At 49.1% G+C, this 13,897-nt stretch overlaps 1 protein-coding gene across 3 annotated transcripts in view; it reads left to right on the top strand.

Moving 5' to 3' along the window:
• Positions 1–13,897, top strand: part of GSG1L (GSG1 like) — a 238,574-nt gene that overhangs the window by 205,955 nt on the left and 18,722 nt on the right. For 2 of the 3 annotated variants that reach the window (XM_003795753.2, XM_003795752.1), the window contains one exon: positions 4,307–4,474. In XM_003795753.2, the coding sequence (XP_003795801.1) occupies positions 4,307–4,474 (168 nt within the window). Of the gene's footprint in view, positions 1–4,306; positions 4,475–8,104; positions 8,159–13,897 lie in introns of all 3 variants that reach the window. The other variant, XM_023516747.1, reaches the window with a different exon arrangement.

Raw genomic sequence — 13,897 nt, 5'->3', positions numbered from 1 at the left:
CTTGAGCCCAGGAGTTGGAGGTTGCTGTGAGCTGTGATGGCACAGCACTCTACCCAGGGTGAAAGCTTGAGGCTCTTGTTTAAAAAAAAAAAAAAAACCCAAAAATGATGCTGGAGTTATTAGACTTTCACTGGCAAAAAAGAAACAATCAGAAATTGCACATTTTTATAAAAATTAATTAAAAATGGATCATAGACCGAAATATAAAATGTAAAGCTATAATCCTTTTAGAAAAAAAATGGGAGAAAATCTTGGGATCTAGGGCTGGGCAAAACATTCTTCACATCAAAAGCATAAAAGGAAATCTTTGTCAATTGGATTTCATCAAAATTAAAAACTTTTAATCTGTGAAAAACCCTATCAAGAGGTTGAAAAGACAAGTTACAGACTGAGAGAAAATATTTGTAAACCACATATCTGACAATAGACTAATGTCTAGGATACTCAAAGAGCTCTCAAAACTCAACAGTAAACAAAACCAAAACAGTCCAGCTAGAAAGTGGGCAAAAAACACCAACAGACATTTTTCCAAAGAGGATATACAGATAGCAAATAAACAAATAAAAAGTTGTTCAACCCCTGTAACTGTTGGGGAAATGCAAATTAAAGCTGCAATAAGATATTACTCCAAATCTATCAGAAAAGCTAAAAAAAAAAATAGTGAGAATATCAAATGCTGGTGAGAGTGGAGAAACTTGTTCATTATTGGCAAGAATACTATTCAGCAATATAAAGCAACAAACTGTCGATATACACAAGTTGGATGATTCTCTAGAGAATTACATTGAGTAAAAGAAACCAATCACAAACATACATACTATATGATTTCATTTATACATAATTCTTAAAGTGGTAAATTTATAGAAATGGAGAACAGATTAGTGTTGCCAGGAGTTAGGGGAGGTCGGGAGGGAAGCGGATATGGCTATAAAATGGAAATAAGGAGGCATCTTGGTCCTATTTTGACCGTTATTAATGTCAACACCCTGCTTGCGATACTGTGCCATTTCATTACATTTGTTTTGCAAGATGTCACCATCTTTTGTATTATTTCTCACAGCTGCAATGTGAATCCCTAATTACCTCAAATGAAAACTTTAATAAACAAAGGCTAAATTAATGAAAGGGAAAAATACAAGGGAATTATAGGGCATGATGAAATGAAGGCTGTGATGAAATTAAACAAGGACACGTGACATAGACGTGGGAGGGGGGCTTCTCAGAGAAGGTGGACATGGAATGCCCACTGAGAAATGGATGACATTCCAGGGTGAGAAGGGACCAGCTGGGCCAAGAGCCTGGGAAAAGCTTGGAAAGTAGCAAGTCCAAAGATCACTGGGGGAGGTAGGGTTGGGGATGAGATTTGGGGTTTGAGAGGAATAGAAAGGAGGAATGTGGAGTGCGAGGGAACAGCATTTTATTTGAACAAAGGCTTTGAATGCAAAGCAGATGGGAAGGTAGTGATGTGGGCATTTCTTCCAGGTCAGTCTGCTTCTGTGCCCTGTCTGGCTCTGCTTGGCCCCTATAGCATCTGTTTCTGGGACCCCTGGGTTTGGCAACCCCAGGAAAGTTCCCCTACCACACACTCAGTCGCTGCCCTCCATCTCTCCTGTGGGGCCTTTTCCTTTGCTCATCAGGCCCTTAGTTTGAGGACCTTCTGAGCCATCAGAGTTGAGAGTCAAACTTGATTATGTTTTAAATCTCTGGCTGTATAGACTAGAAATTCATTTCAACTATTATCTTTCAAAAGAAGATAATTTATATAATAGAAAGTTGTTGTGTAAGAACTTCTGTTGCCAATGACAGAAACCCAATTCAAATTGGCTTAAGGGGAAACAACTTAAAAAAAAATTGGGGCTCCATGATTGAAAAGTCAGGGATAATGACTTTGGCTTGGGGATACAGCTTCTTTCCATGGTTCTGCTTCCTTTTGGGTCAGCTTCATTCTCAGGCTCTTCATCAATTCCTGGCTCAAGTGCTACCAGCTTAGCACCCCAGAAGAAAGATGGACTCTACTTCCCAATAGCTTCAGCCAAAGTCCTGAAAGTGAGTGGATGAACCTGATGTGGATCACATGCTTGTCCCTGAACCAATCACTGTGGGCAGGAGGGAGGCGACACTCTCATTGGTCAGGCACAGGTCATGTGCTCACTGGGAGAGGTTGGAGTGGAGCCAGCCCATATGGCCTGAGAGGGAAGGAGGAGTGATTCCTTAACAGAATCAGGGTGATGTTACCAGATGGGAGAATGGATGCTGTCCAGGCAAAACCAACAAACTTGCAGAATGTCACACACAGAAAGCTTGCTTCTTCACGCTCCATCCCCAAGTTCTGAGTTTCCACCATGCTAGTACAAAGAGATATCCCAGATTGAACTAGAATCTAGAATCTTCATGTCATTGCTCAGCAGAAAGTATCTGATTGGACCATCTTTGGCCAGATGTCCAGCCTGTGTCCACTTCCTCTTTGAACAGGGGATAGGTCACATACTGCATCCTTTGGTGAACAGAGACATTCTTAGAGGGGCCAAGCCAACAACCCAATACTGTCTATTACAGATATTCAAGGCTTCTGGAAGTAATAAATTAACATCTTATCCTGAAAATATCAGGGGAATCTATTAATTGGTTTGATGTTAAGGGAAATATATGATTATTGAGGATCCCTCTGGAAAAGGCTGAATCCTCAGTGTAAGGAGAGGATGAACACAGAATGTGGCTCAATGATCAAGACCGGTTTATTTGGATAAATCGTGGGAGGGGCCATTGGCCTGGGTGGAGAAGCAGCTTCCCTACATCTAGCAGCTTATATAGCCTAATGAAGTGGGGAAGCCTATTTGGGGCTTAGTTTAGCCTGTTGAGGTGGTAAACCCTGTTTGGGGTTTAGTTTAGCCTATTGAGGTGGGAAAGCCTATTTGGGGCAGAGTTTGGACCTGTCTCCAAGAAACAGCCCTTCCCCTATAAATTGAAACTCAAATACTGTGAAGAGGGCCCCATGTTGGGCACCACTCTGTCCTTAAGTCACCATCTCACAGTAGTCTGCCTCCTTCACTCAGATTTTCCCCTGATTTCCTAGGGTGCTTGGAGGCTGCCAAAGAGAAGAGCAGTGGGCGTGGGCACTGGCTGACCATGGGGAATGTGGGGGATGTTCAGAGACCAGCTGGGTGGGTGGGTTGGCAGCAGGGGAAGCCTGGAGCATTCAAACAGTGCAGGGTTGGAACAGCAAAACTGAGGCTTAATGTGGAGGAAACCAGTCACCAAGGCACATATGGAAAACAGAGACCCAGAAACCGTGCCAGATGTGCTGGAGCCAGGGAGGTATACCACTCCTGGAACCAAATGTGACTGCACAGTCTTGGTCAGGGGAATCAGGCTGGAGGCCATTTCTAGAACTGGAACCAAGTCATCTGAGTCTCCTAGATCTATTCCCACCTTTCCTGTCTTTCCAGGTATGCATAGGACACATTCTCCAGTATTGGGCTGGGCTTAGCGGCACACTGGTGTGTGTAGGGGAACAGCCAAGAATCCCAGCTGTGGGGAGAGAGAGGTGTGGAGGAGAGAGCCAAGTGGGTCATGGTAACTCCATCTGTCACAGGAAGAGCTTGCAAAGCAAGTCATATGGACAGAGGTGGTCAGAATGTCAACAGTAACAGTAGTAATGACAGCAGGCCTACCATGTGCCGAACACTGTGCTAAGATGTTAATGGATCATCTCTTTTCACCCTTGGAACAAGCCTGTGAGGTCGTGCTGTTGGTGTGTCCATTAAAATGGACATGAAGAATGTGAGCTGAGAGGTTACATGTCTTGCCTGGGATCACATGTAAACAAAGATAATTCAGCTCTCTTGAAAAGCAAGCTTTAGGGTATATATATGGTCCTCGTCTCCTTCTCCATTGTCAATTCCAGCTAATCCAATGCAGCCGCCCTCCAGCATCCCAAGCCTCTAGCAGTCTTGTGGCCCTATGCCTTGGCACACAGCATTCCCCTCTCCTGGGATGCCCTTGCCCCTGGCCAGTCCCAGTGATCCCACCAGACTCAGGGTGAAAACTACTGTACTCCAGGTAACCTACGCTGATTCCAGCTCCGTGGATGGAATGATGTGCTCTCCTCATGTTGCCCCGTAATGAGCTCTTTCACCATTGTCACAATGTGTACATCAGCCTGTCCTCCAGAACAGACTGTGAGTGGGGCAGGGACCAAGTCTGTTCTTCTCTGTGGCAGGACCTGCTCGGCAGCTGAGCAGGGATGCATGTCATTGTTTCCCGTCCTCCCCCTCACTGTGGCATCTCTTTTCTGATCTCTTGGCAGCCTGGCGTGGGGCTCTTTTACCTGCTGCATGGCAGCCTCTGTCACCACACTCAACTCCTACACCAAGACGGTCATCGAGTTCCGGCACAAGCGCAAGGTCTTTGAGCAGGGCTACCGAGAAGAGCCGACCTTCATAGACCCCGAGGCCATCAAGTACTTCCGGGAGAGGTCAGTGCACATGGGGTGCCAATACTGGAAACCTAAAGTGCAGGGCCTGGCCTCAGTGGCCACAGGGCCACAGGGCCCCAGTCAAAAACTGGAGCGAGTGGTCTGACAGGTATTCTGGGAGGCCATGGGGCAGAAGAGGCAAGTGGAACACAGCAGAGTTTGGACCCCACTGCGTTAGAATTTCTGGGATGTTTTAACATTTTATAGGGCATAAGGTTGCCTTGGGCTTACATGTTCACAGCATGAGAAACCCAGAAGGGAACCAAGTTGAGTGTTTGCCATTAGACTCCATGCTCCTTAGAACCATGATAAAGAGGCTGAGCAAGGTTTCTTTCTTGGGCTGTCATGCACTGAAAACAGGATCTAGCTGTGGGATTGGTAATGGCTGTTGGAGGAGATGGTTCCTCAGGGTCAGGGACTATATCTGATCACGTGTGTCTTTGGAGTCCAGCTGGGAACAGAAGTAGCAATAAGCAGTGGATAGATGGATGGATGGATGGATAGATGGGTGGATGGATGGGTGGATGGGTGGATGGATGGATGGATGAGTGGATGGATGGATGGATGAGTGGATGAGTGGGTGGGTGGATAGAAGGGTAGGTGAGTGAATAGATGGGTGGGTGGATGAATGGATGGATGGATGATTGGGTGGGTTGATAAGTAGGTGGATAAGTTAACAGAGGGATGTAAGAAGGGAGAGAAGGATGAGTGGAAAGACAGACAGACAGATGGTTGGCTGGACAGATTTCAGAAGCTGGAGATATTCTTAGGTGGAATTCCTCCCAGATACCTTCTGATGAAGCCACTTGGAAATCTCTGAAATCTGGGATTTCTGACCCTGCCACTGGAGAGTGAGCTTGCTGTTCCCATTGTGTCCACCTCACTTCCTATGCTTTTTTCCTCAGCTCCACTCAAAGCCACTCCTCTAGGCCAGCTACTCCTACTGGTCCCCATTCTAGCACCAACCTACATGCCATTAAGCAGCTCAGGTCTCTTCTAGGCTGTGAGGAGTGCTGCCCTCCTCAGTCTGTCCTGCATCCCTGGCTTGATTGTGGCTGTGTGTATGGCAGGCCCTGCACAATCTCAGCCTGTGCCAGTCTCTCTGGCCTCCATCTGGCTCCCAGTTCTGTCCCAGTTGGTGATAGCAGAGATGGAACAGGGCTGTTCTGATTCATACCTTGGCCACATCCTTACCTGGTCCCCTGTACCTGTAAGGCCCAAGAATGACCAATGAGCAATCTCTTCTTGAGAGAGGGGAGATAGAACATCAGCCCTAAGCCAGAGTCAGCCATCATAATAGCCATCATAATAGCCATCATCTGCAGCACCAGTTGTGAGCCAGGCCCTGAGCCCTAGGCATTAAATTTCATCCTTAGGACCTCCCTATGCAATTAGTACTATTAGCCCCACTTTGCAGATGAGGAAAACAGGTTCAGAGAAACCAAGACACTCACTTAAGTTTGAGCAGTGATGGAGGAAGAATTGGGCCCAGGTGTGTGTGGCTCTCTGCAAGACTTAAGAAAGTACCCCCAAGGATGGGGCCACCCAGGTGGAGCCAGGATCAAACCCAGGCAGCAGCTTGAATCCATGCAGGTGCTGTTATGCCCTGGACAGATCTGTACTGCTGTTGTGGTTTGTGTGCAGGCCAGATGCTGCTTCCTGCAGGTCCAGGTGAGGGCTTACCAGAATGCCCAAGAGTTCGATACTGTCTGGAGCTGCACGTGTTGGCAATTGGAAACCCCAGCTTCCCACCCCTGTGTGAGACAGTGCTGGGGCATGCTCTGCAGTGCCTCCCAGAGGTCCCCACAGGGATGGGGCCCCAGGTGCCCTTGAAGGACCTGCCTGTCAACACAGCCTTTCCTAGCCCCTTCCTTCCCTGTCTCACTCTCCTTCCCCCCTCATATATCCTGGCACCTCCCCCCAAATGAACTACTTTCACCCAAATTCTTATCACAGGGTCTACTTCCGGGGGCTGAAAAAAGATATGCTGTGATGGTTTTCAATGGCAGGGAAAGACCATGGGGGCCATGGGGAGCCACATGGGCTCCCTCTCTGTCACAGAGCCCTCTCTTAAACTGCTGTGATGTCTTTCCACTGCCAAGTGGACCTCCTTTCCATCCCTTGAACACTCCCTGCTCATCTCCACCCCAGGCCCTTTGTCTGTACCATGCCCCCAGCCTGGAATGTTACTGTGAGGCCTTCCCTCGTCACATGGTCTAAATGGGCACACCCACATGCCCTGTCCTGCTTGCACTTTATCCTGCTGCTATTGTTCATAGCACCTGATGCTACCGCCAATATTTTCTTTCTTTGCTTGCTACTCTACAGACTGCTATTTCATTCCCCACTGTATCCTTGGCACCTAAGACAGGACTAGGCACCTAATATGTGCTATTCAAGGTTTTCTGGTGGCTGGATTCTTCTCTTTGGAGGCCTCAGCCCAGACTCCCTCATGCCCTTTTAGCTGCAGCCCCACAACCATCTCGCTGATTCAGTGTGCCAGTGCCTCCACGCCCAAGCCCTGGGAGAGAGGATGTGATTGCCCAGCAGGAGTCCGTGTTCAGTCCCAGGCCAGTCAGTGGTGGCCAGGGAGGTCAAGCTGACCTGGTGCACAACTCACCTTGCCCCAGGCTGTGGAAGGTGGCATGCCCAGCATGGCACAGCGCCCAGTTTAGGCACATAAACAGTCTAATGTCTAAAACTGCCCCATTAACGCTGCAGCCAGTTGTCACCTCGGCTATGGGAGATCTGCCTGCTGGGGCATCAGAAGATAAAATTGCACCTTGTTCTGCCGAGGCAGAGGACAGGACCTCTCTGAACCCCATCAGCAAAAAGCTGCTGATTGCTGGTGCCTCACTTCCAATGGTCCCTAGCACTCAGGCCCAGGACGAATGGTTGCCAACATATGTGTAGAATATCACTTTACACATTCATAACTTGAACATTATGCAGAGGTTCATCAAATTTTATTTCCCTTTCTCTCTGAGGAGAGCATTCTAGCTTAGCTGGGCTGTTCTATTTCTTTGGCTTTTTTTTTTTTTTTTTGGTTCCTCCCCTACAAAGAGCTCACAGTACATAGATCTCTGCACAGGTTTGCAGGGGGGGTGTCTGAAGCAGGGCTGAAATCCTGCAGTGGTCAGTGTCCCTGAAGCCACAGCTAGGGACATCAGATAAAGAAGTCCACAGCCTTACCTGCTAATGTGTCCCCCTTCTTGGGGGACAGAGGGTGCTACGGAAAAAGCAGAGATTTGGAATGAGTTTTCTAATTTGTCGCTTTGCTGCTGTGTGACTTGGGGCAAGGCAGTGAGCCCCTCTGAGCTTATTTCTTCTGACCCATGATGGGAGCTTCCAAAGCTTTCCATGTCCTAGGAAGGCTGAAATTTAATGACCCATGTGACATGCTGGGACAGTGCCTGGCATATGAAGGGCTTTATATGTGAGTTTCCATCTCTTCTGCTCTAAGGCCCTTGCTGGACCTCAGCGTGAAGCATGAGCTTGGCCATGATGAAGAGTTGCTGCTAATAATCATTTAATTGTATCTTACTCTGTATCAGGCCCTCCTCTAAGTGCCTATTGATTTCCCCAACATCTATGTGGGGTATAGGTATTATTATCATCCCCATTTTGCAGATGTAAAGTCGAGGCACAGAGAGGGAAAGTGACTTGTCCAAGGTCACACTGCTGGTAAGTGCCAAAGCTGAGATTTGAACCCTGGCCACATATTCAATCCTCCCCCAGCCTCTGTGCTGTGCAATTTCTTAGGCCTGTTCAGTAGTCTGTGTCACGCACCAAGGTAGGACCCGGCACATAGGAGAGGGGAGTCCTGTAGCAGAAGAGCTCACTGTGTGAGGGGCAGGCAAGGTGAGAGACCCACTCTAAGTTGTAGGTGTAGGATGGGTGGGGATCTGGGATGACTCACAACCTGGAGTGCATGGTCTCCCAGTGCACTGCCTTTCCTCTCTGCGGGAGAGGCTTTTGTGCAGCCCACTTCATCCAGGCCTCTCACGCTGTCCTCCTGGGAACTGAGGTCAAGGTGGTGCCCTGTGGAGGCTTTTGCCCAGGAAAAGTTTGGATTGTTTCTTCCCTGCCCCGGGTCCTCTTGGATTGTTCTCTGCCAGAGATGACTGCAAGTCTGAGGAGCAGTTCAGTAGATTCTGAATGTTTTTCCAGGCCTTTAAAATGCAGTGGTGTGAGGAAGAAAGGTGTGTGTGCGTGCGTGTGTGTGCATGTGTGTGCATGTATGTGTGCATTTTCCTGCGTGTGCATGTGCTCGTGTGGAAGGGCCAGTATACATCTGTGTCCAGTTTGGGGAAAGGGAGAAACTGCACCACCACCACCCCCGACTCAGAGCACCCTCACCTCTTCCAGCTCTGAGAAACATCCCCAATCACTGTCCCCTTGCCTGCTTTCCCCAAGGTGGGCATCTTAATCGGGCCTCCCAAGGGGAGGGACAGAAGCTGATGAACAAAAGGTAAATATTTGGGGATCAGGGTTTTCTTGAATGCTTAATGTTCAGATCTGGTTTAACAATGTGCAGAAGGAAATGAGACCTGTTGGATTGGACTCCAGAGGGAATTTGGCTGCACTGGGCAAACATCCTCCCCCACTCAGAAAGTGGCGGTCTGTGGAAGACAAGGCCCTGGAGCTTCCGAGGAGGGGCCCTGCTCCTGGGGACAGCTCCTCCGTGGGCTCACACACCTCCCTCTGCAGCACTGGGACTCTGCCCCCTTCCCACATGTCTCACTTCATGAGAGCAGGGAGCTTGGCTTGCTTTGTCTTCCCTCTGTCCCTAGCATCTGAAACCACGAGGGCTCAAGAAACCATGGTATTTATTGGGCTCCATGCCCATAGCTCAGTGAGTAGGGCACCGCCCACAAGCACCAAGGCTGGTAGGTTTGAGCCCGGCCTGGACCTGCCAAACAATAATGACATCTGCAAACAAAAAATAGGCAGGCATTGTGGCAGGCACCTGTAGTCCCCGCTACTCAGGAGGCTGAGGCAATAGAATTGCTTAAGCCCAAGAGTTTGAGGTTGATGTGAGCTGTGATGTCACAGCACTGTACCCAGGCTGACAAAGTGAAACTCTGTCTCAAAAAAAAAAAGAAAAAGAAAAGAAAGTATGGTACTGGGGAATAATAATTATATTGTATAGTAGAAAGTTATGCAGTGATTTCTGTTGCAGGCACTGTTGGAGTGCCTGGCCGGTACACACGCATTTAGCCCTTGATGAAACAGACTGGCATTAGAATCAACTCTTCAGTTGTCTAGCTGAGTCGCTTCACCTCTCCGAGTTTCCATTTTCCTGGCTGGAGAATGGGCTACTTCAAAGCTTTCTTGTGAGGGTTAAACGAGATGGTGCAATTAACTTTCTGGGAGAAATCTGGGGGTTCTCTCTACCTGTACCCCAAGACTTCCTTTTCTCTATATAGGGAAAATAAGGAAACATATGGTAGCCCTTGGAGAATACTGCCTGGAGAGGTACATTATTTGATCCCATAGTGGTTTCAAAATTCTTAAATTTTGGCTGAGTTACAAAAACCAGGAGATTTCACAATTTCACACTAAAAATCAAGGTTTTTGTCTTCTCTGAAAAAGCAGAGGATCTGGCCACACTGGGCCTGTATTCATGCACAGCAGCAAGGGGCTGAGGCCTGTGAGTTTGCAGGCCCCCGCTCACAATCTAGTACCTGCAGGAAAGTGCTGTGGGTGTCATGGTGGAGTCTCCTGGAAGTGGCTCCAGGCTGGAGGGGTCAGTTCCATCCTGGTGGGAGGTAGAGAAAAGGTTTCACAGAAGAGACCATTAAGCCAAGTTCTTGAGACCCATGAAGCATTCACCAGGCACACTGGTAGTGGGTGAGGAAGGGTATTTCAGGTACAGGGACTAGCATGAGCAAAGGCCAGGAGGAAGCCAACAAACTAAGTATATTTAGGAAAATCTAAGCAATTTGGTGTGATTTGAGAATAAGGTGTGAGTGGGAGGTGAGCCTGAGTCTCTTATTTCTCTTATCCTCCCACGGTGTTTGGGGTTGGGGGCTGGTGGCAGCAGCTATTTGGCTATTCCTGGGATGATTTTACCTGCTGGGAGAGAAGAGATGGCATAGGAACCGTCCCACAACCACAGTCCTTGGGATCTGGAAGAAACTAGCATGGACCTAAGTCACACAGGAAAGGGGATGCCTGGCTCCAGCTCTTCACACATCTCAAGGACAGGCTCTGGTGGGGATGGGTGCGGTGACCCTGTGCCCCGCCAACTACGTTCTCTCTCTCCTGTCTTTCTGAAGGGCTTGTCTCTGCTTCGTCACTTCCCACTCACCACACAGCCCACTCCAATCTGGCTTCCACCCCTCGCTCGGCGCAGCAGCTCTCAGCAGCCCGGCCCTGCAGCTCTCAGCAACCTGGCCCTGCACACACCCGCCTCTTTCCTTGGCCCCCACGAGCTGCTCCTCCCCATTCCTCCCTCTCTGGCTCCTCACAGGGCTCCCCTCCTCTCTTCTGTTCCACGTTGATCATTGTCCTCATTGCCTATGTGGCCAAGGACTTCCCCCTGCACCACCCAGTGCCATATCTAGTTGCCTCCTCAGTAGTTCCACTGTGGATTCTCAGAGCCACCTCAAATCAACATGTCCAAGTCTCACTCATGATGCTCAGCCCACACCCCGACCCAGGCTCTTGGTCTCTGTAAGCGGCCCCACTCCTGCAGACCAGAACCCTGCAAGTCCCGACAGATGCCCCCTTCTTCACCATTCCCGAGGCCCTTCTGTCCCTGCAAGCCCAGGGCATTCGCCACTCCATCACCCTCATTCACTTTTGCCCCCTCTGTTCCGGTCTCCCAGGCAGCAGGAACGCCTCTGCAGTATGTTAATGTGATCAGTGCAGCATCACCCCAGCTTTCTGCCTAAAACACTGTAGGGGCCTCCCACGGCCTCCAGGACAAAGACCCAATTCCTTGCCATAACTTCTAAGCCTCACCATGTACCCCAAGTCCCTCCCCATGTGCATAGCACCGCCACACCTCCATAGCTCCCCAGCCCAGCCCTTCTCCTGCCTCTGAGGCTCCGACCTCCTCTTCTCAATGCTGGCTGCTGCCCGCCGCTTCACCCATCAGGGTGAATACCCTTAGGCAGCCCATCTTCTAGGTCCTTGCTCACCTGTTCTTTCTGCCGGTGTTCAGTCTGGGCTGTGGATGGAACCAGACACACATAATCTAATCTAGAGGCTCTGTGCTTCGGGTGGCTGGAGGAAGCCCCTAGGGACTGTTGAAAGTGGGCATGGGGGGGTTGGGGCTGGGGCACGAGAGATGCTGGTGATTATTTATATTGCCAACTAATAATTTCCAACCCATGTGCTTCTAAAAATAATCTCAAGGTGTCACTACCTGGATGTCTCTTTTTAAAACCCAGTATTGGAGAAGCAGGAGACAGACCTGTATACTGCACACAGGCTAAGGCAATGACACCGCACAACACTTTATCTTCTTCTGTGTTATTTTCCAAATGTTTTGTATCACAGTGATGTTACTCAAAAAATGGGAAAGGAAAAATGTAAGAATCTTTTTTAAAAACCCATTTATTTCTCTCTATCTTGGAATGGTCCTTTTGATATGATGTTATGGAATCTTAATTTACTATCTGTGGTCATTTATTTGCCAAAATTCCTTTTAATTCCATTTTTCATTCCATTGTAAATTTCTCATTTAAAAATCAATGTGTTTTTTGTCCTCTGCGACTGTTTCCTCGATATTTAACCTCTGCGACGTGATCAATCACAGCTCCATTTTGCCCATCTGCTGTCTCTGCTTGAATATTACTTTTCAGCGGCACCTTGCACTTTGCCACTGTGGGTTGGGGGGTCCTTTGAAATTGCTGTTTATTCCTGAGAGAAGTGCGGTGCCCAGAAATCAAGAGATGGCACCACAGAGATTGTAGGGTCCTTGCATGGCTCACACGAGTAGATCACTGACCAAAGCCAGTGTACAAAGACAGGGATATGCAAGGATGGTCCTTGAAGTGGAAAATGATGGAAGGATGGTGGGAGGAACGTCTGGAAGGAACATCTGGAAGGAACAGCCACTCCCTGGACTCCCACGCTTTCTTCTAAGTGTCTTCCAGCTAGAGGGAAATTGAGAGGCTCCTTTGCCCACCATCACCACAGCTGGCTCTCCATCATGCTTGCTTGTAACCAGAACTGTGGGGAGAGGACAGGAAGCCAGGAGGCTAGGCTAAGCGGAGCCCTTCACATGCCCAAGGCCTGGCTCCCCTGAGAGCCTGTAGGAAACCCACACTCTCAGGCCCTACCTGCGTGGCAGTCTCCTCAGGTGATCTCTGAGCAACTTACAGTTTGGGAAGTGCAGGGCTGGGGGACAGAGCCGATGCAGTCTCTGTCATGGAATTGGAAGGGGGCTGGGACCAGCAGAGGCCAGAGGAGAAAGAAGGGTCCTGCAGACCAGTGCTACTCAAAATGTGGTCCCTGAACCAAATGTGCCCATATGCAAACATCCTCCATGATAGAGGACAGAGATTGAGACAAGTGTAAAATCTTGTAGAAAGTTGGCATTGCCAATACACACGTGCTGGCATTTTTCCATTTCATTTTTATTAAATATGAAAGAATCAGTCCAAGGTAAATTGAAAATTAAGGGGGAAAAAGTCTAGTCCTTTTCTATAGTTTGAGAAGCGCTGCATAGAGGCTGTAAATTCAGGCAGTGGGTGGAGACTAGGGAAACAGGCTGCTGGGGCCAGGGAGAGGCTTTGAGGATGGCACAGACTGGGCGAGGTGGTGTCGAGGACATGCCAGGAGCAGGGAACAGAAACAGGGAGGCTGGGGAGGTGCTAGGGCACCTGGGACTGGTGCTTGACACCACCCCCGGGCCAGCAGGAGGTCCCTGGGAGGCCCCTGCCAATGTCCTGGCTGCTGTGGCCACATATGGCCCTAGAATGTGGCCACCACGGACTGTGGGGCCAGTACTAGTTTTCTCTGAAACCTTCCCTCAATGTCCTCAGAGCCTCCCAGTGCTGTCACCTGCCTATATACTTCTCTTACCTCAAAAAGAGCAAATACCTGGCCTCAGCCAGATTCCATACTGCTGTGGGAGATTGAGGACAGTGACTGTGGGATGGTGCAGTCACCTTACACAGCTGTTGGCATCTCCTCTGCAATTCCGGGAGAGCCATAGAGGGGTGGTCTCCAGCCCTGCTTTCCATGAGGACCTCACGATGTAGGCCATAATTGAGCTCCAGGACCCGTAAACCTCAGGTCAAATCCCAGCCCTGCCACAATCCATGTGGGCTCACTCACGACAGCCTATTGTGCAAATCTTTCCCCAGCTTCGTGACATCACAGGTAGCCTCAGCTCAGCCACAGTGGGAGTGTTTACCCCACAGAGCTTCACAAATACTGCACGTCAGGGCTTTTTTTTTGTTTTGT

This window comes from Otolemur garnettii, unplaced genomic scaffold, assembly GCF_000181295.1.
Source record: "Otolemur garnettii isolate 467f Iridium unplaced genomic scaffold, OtoGar3 scaffold00096, whole genome shotgun sequence".
Lineage (NCBI taxonomy): Eukaryota > Metazoa > Chordata > Mammalia > Primates > Galagidae > Otolemur > Otolemur garnettii.
Note: the sequence above shows the minus strand (reverse complement) of the source record. Positions and strands in the feature narration are given on the sequence as shown.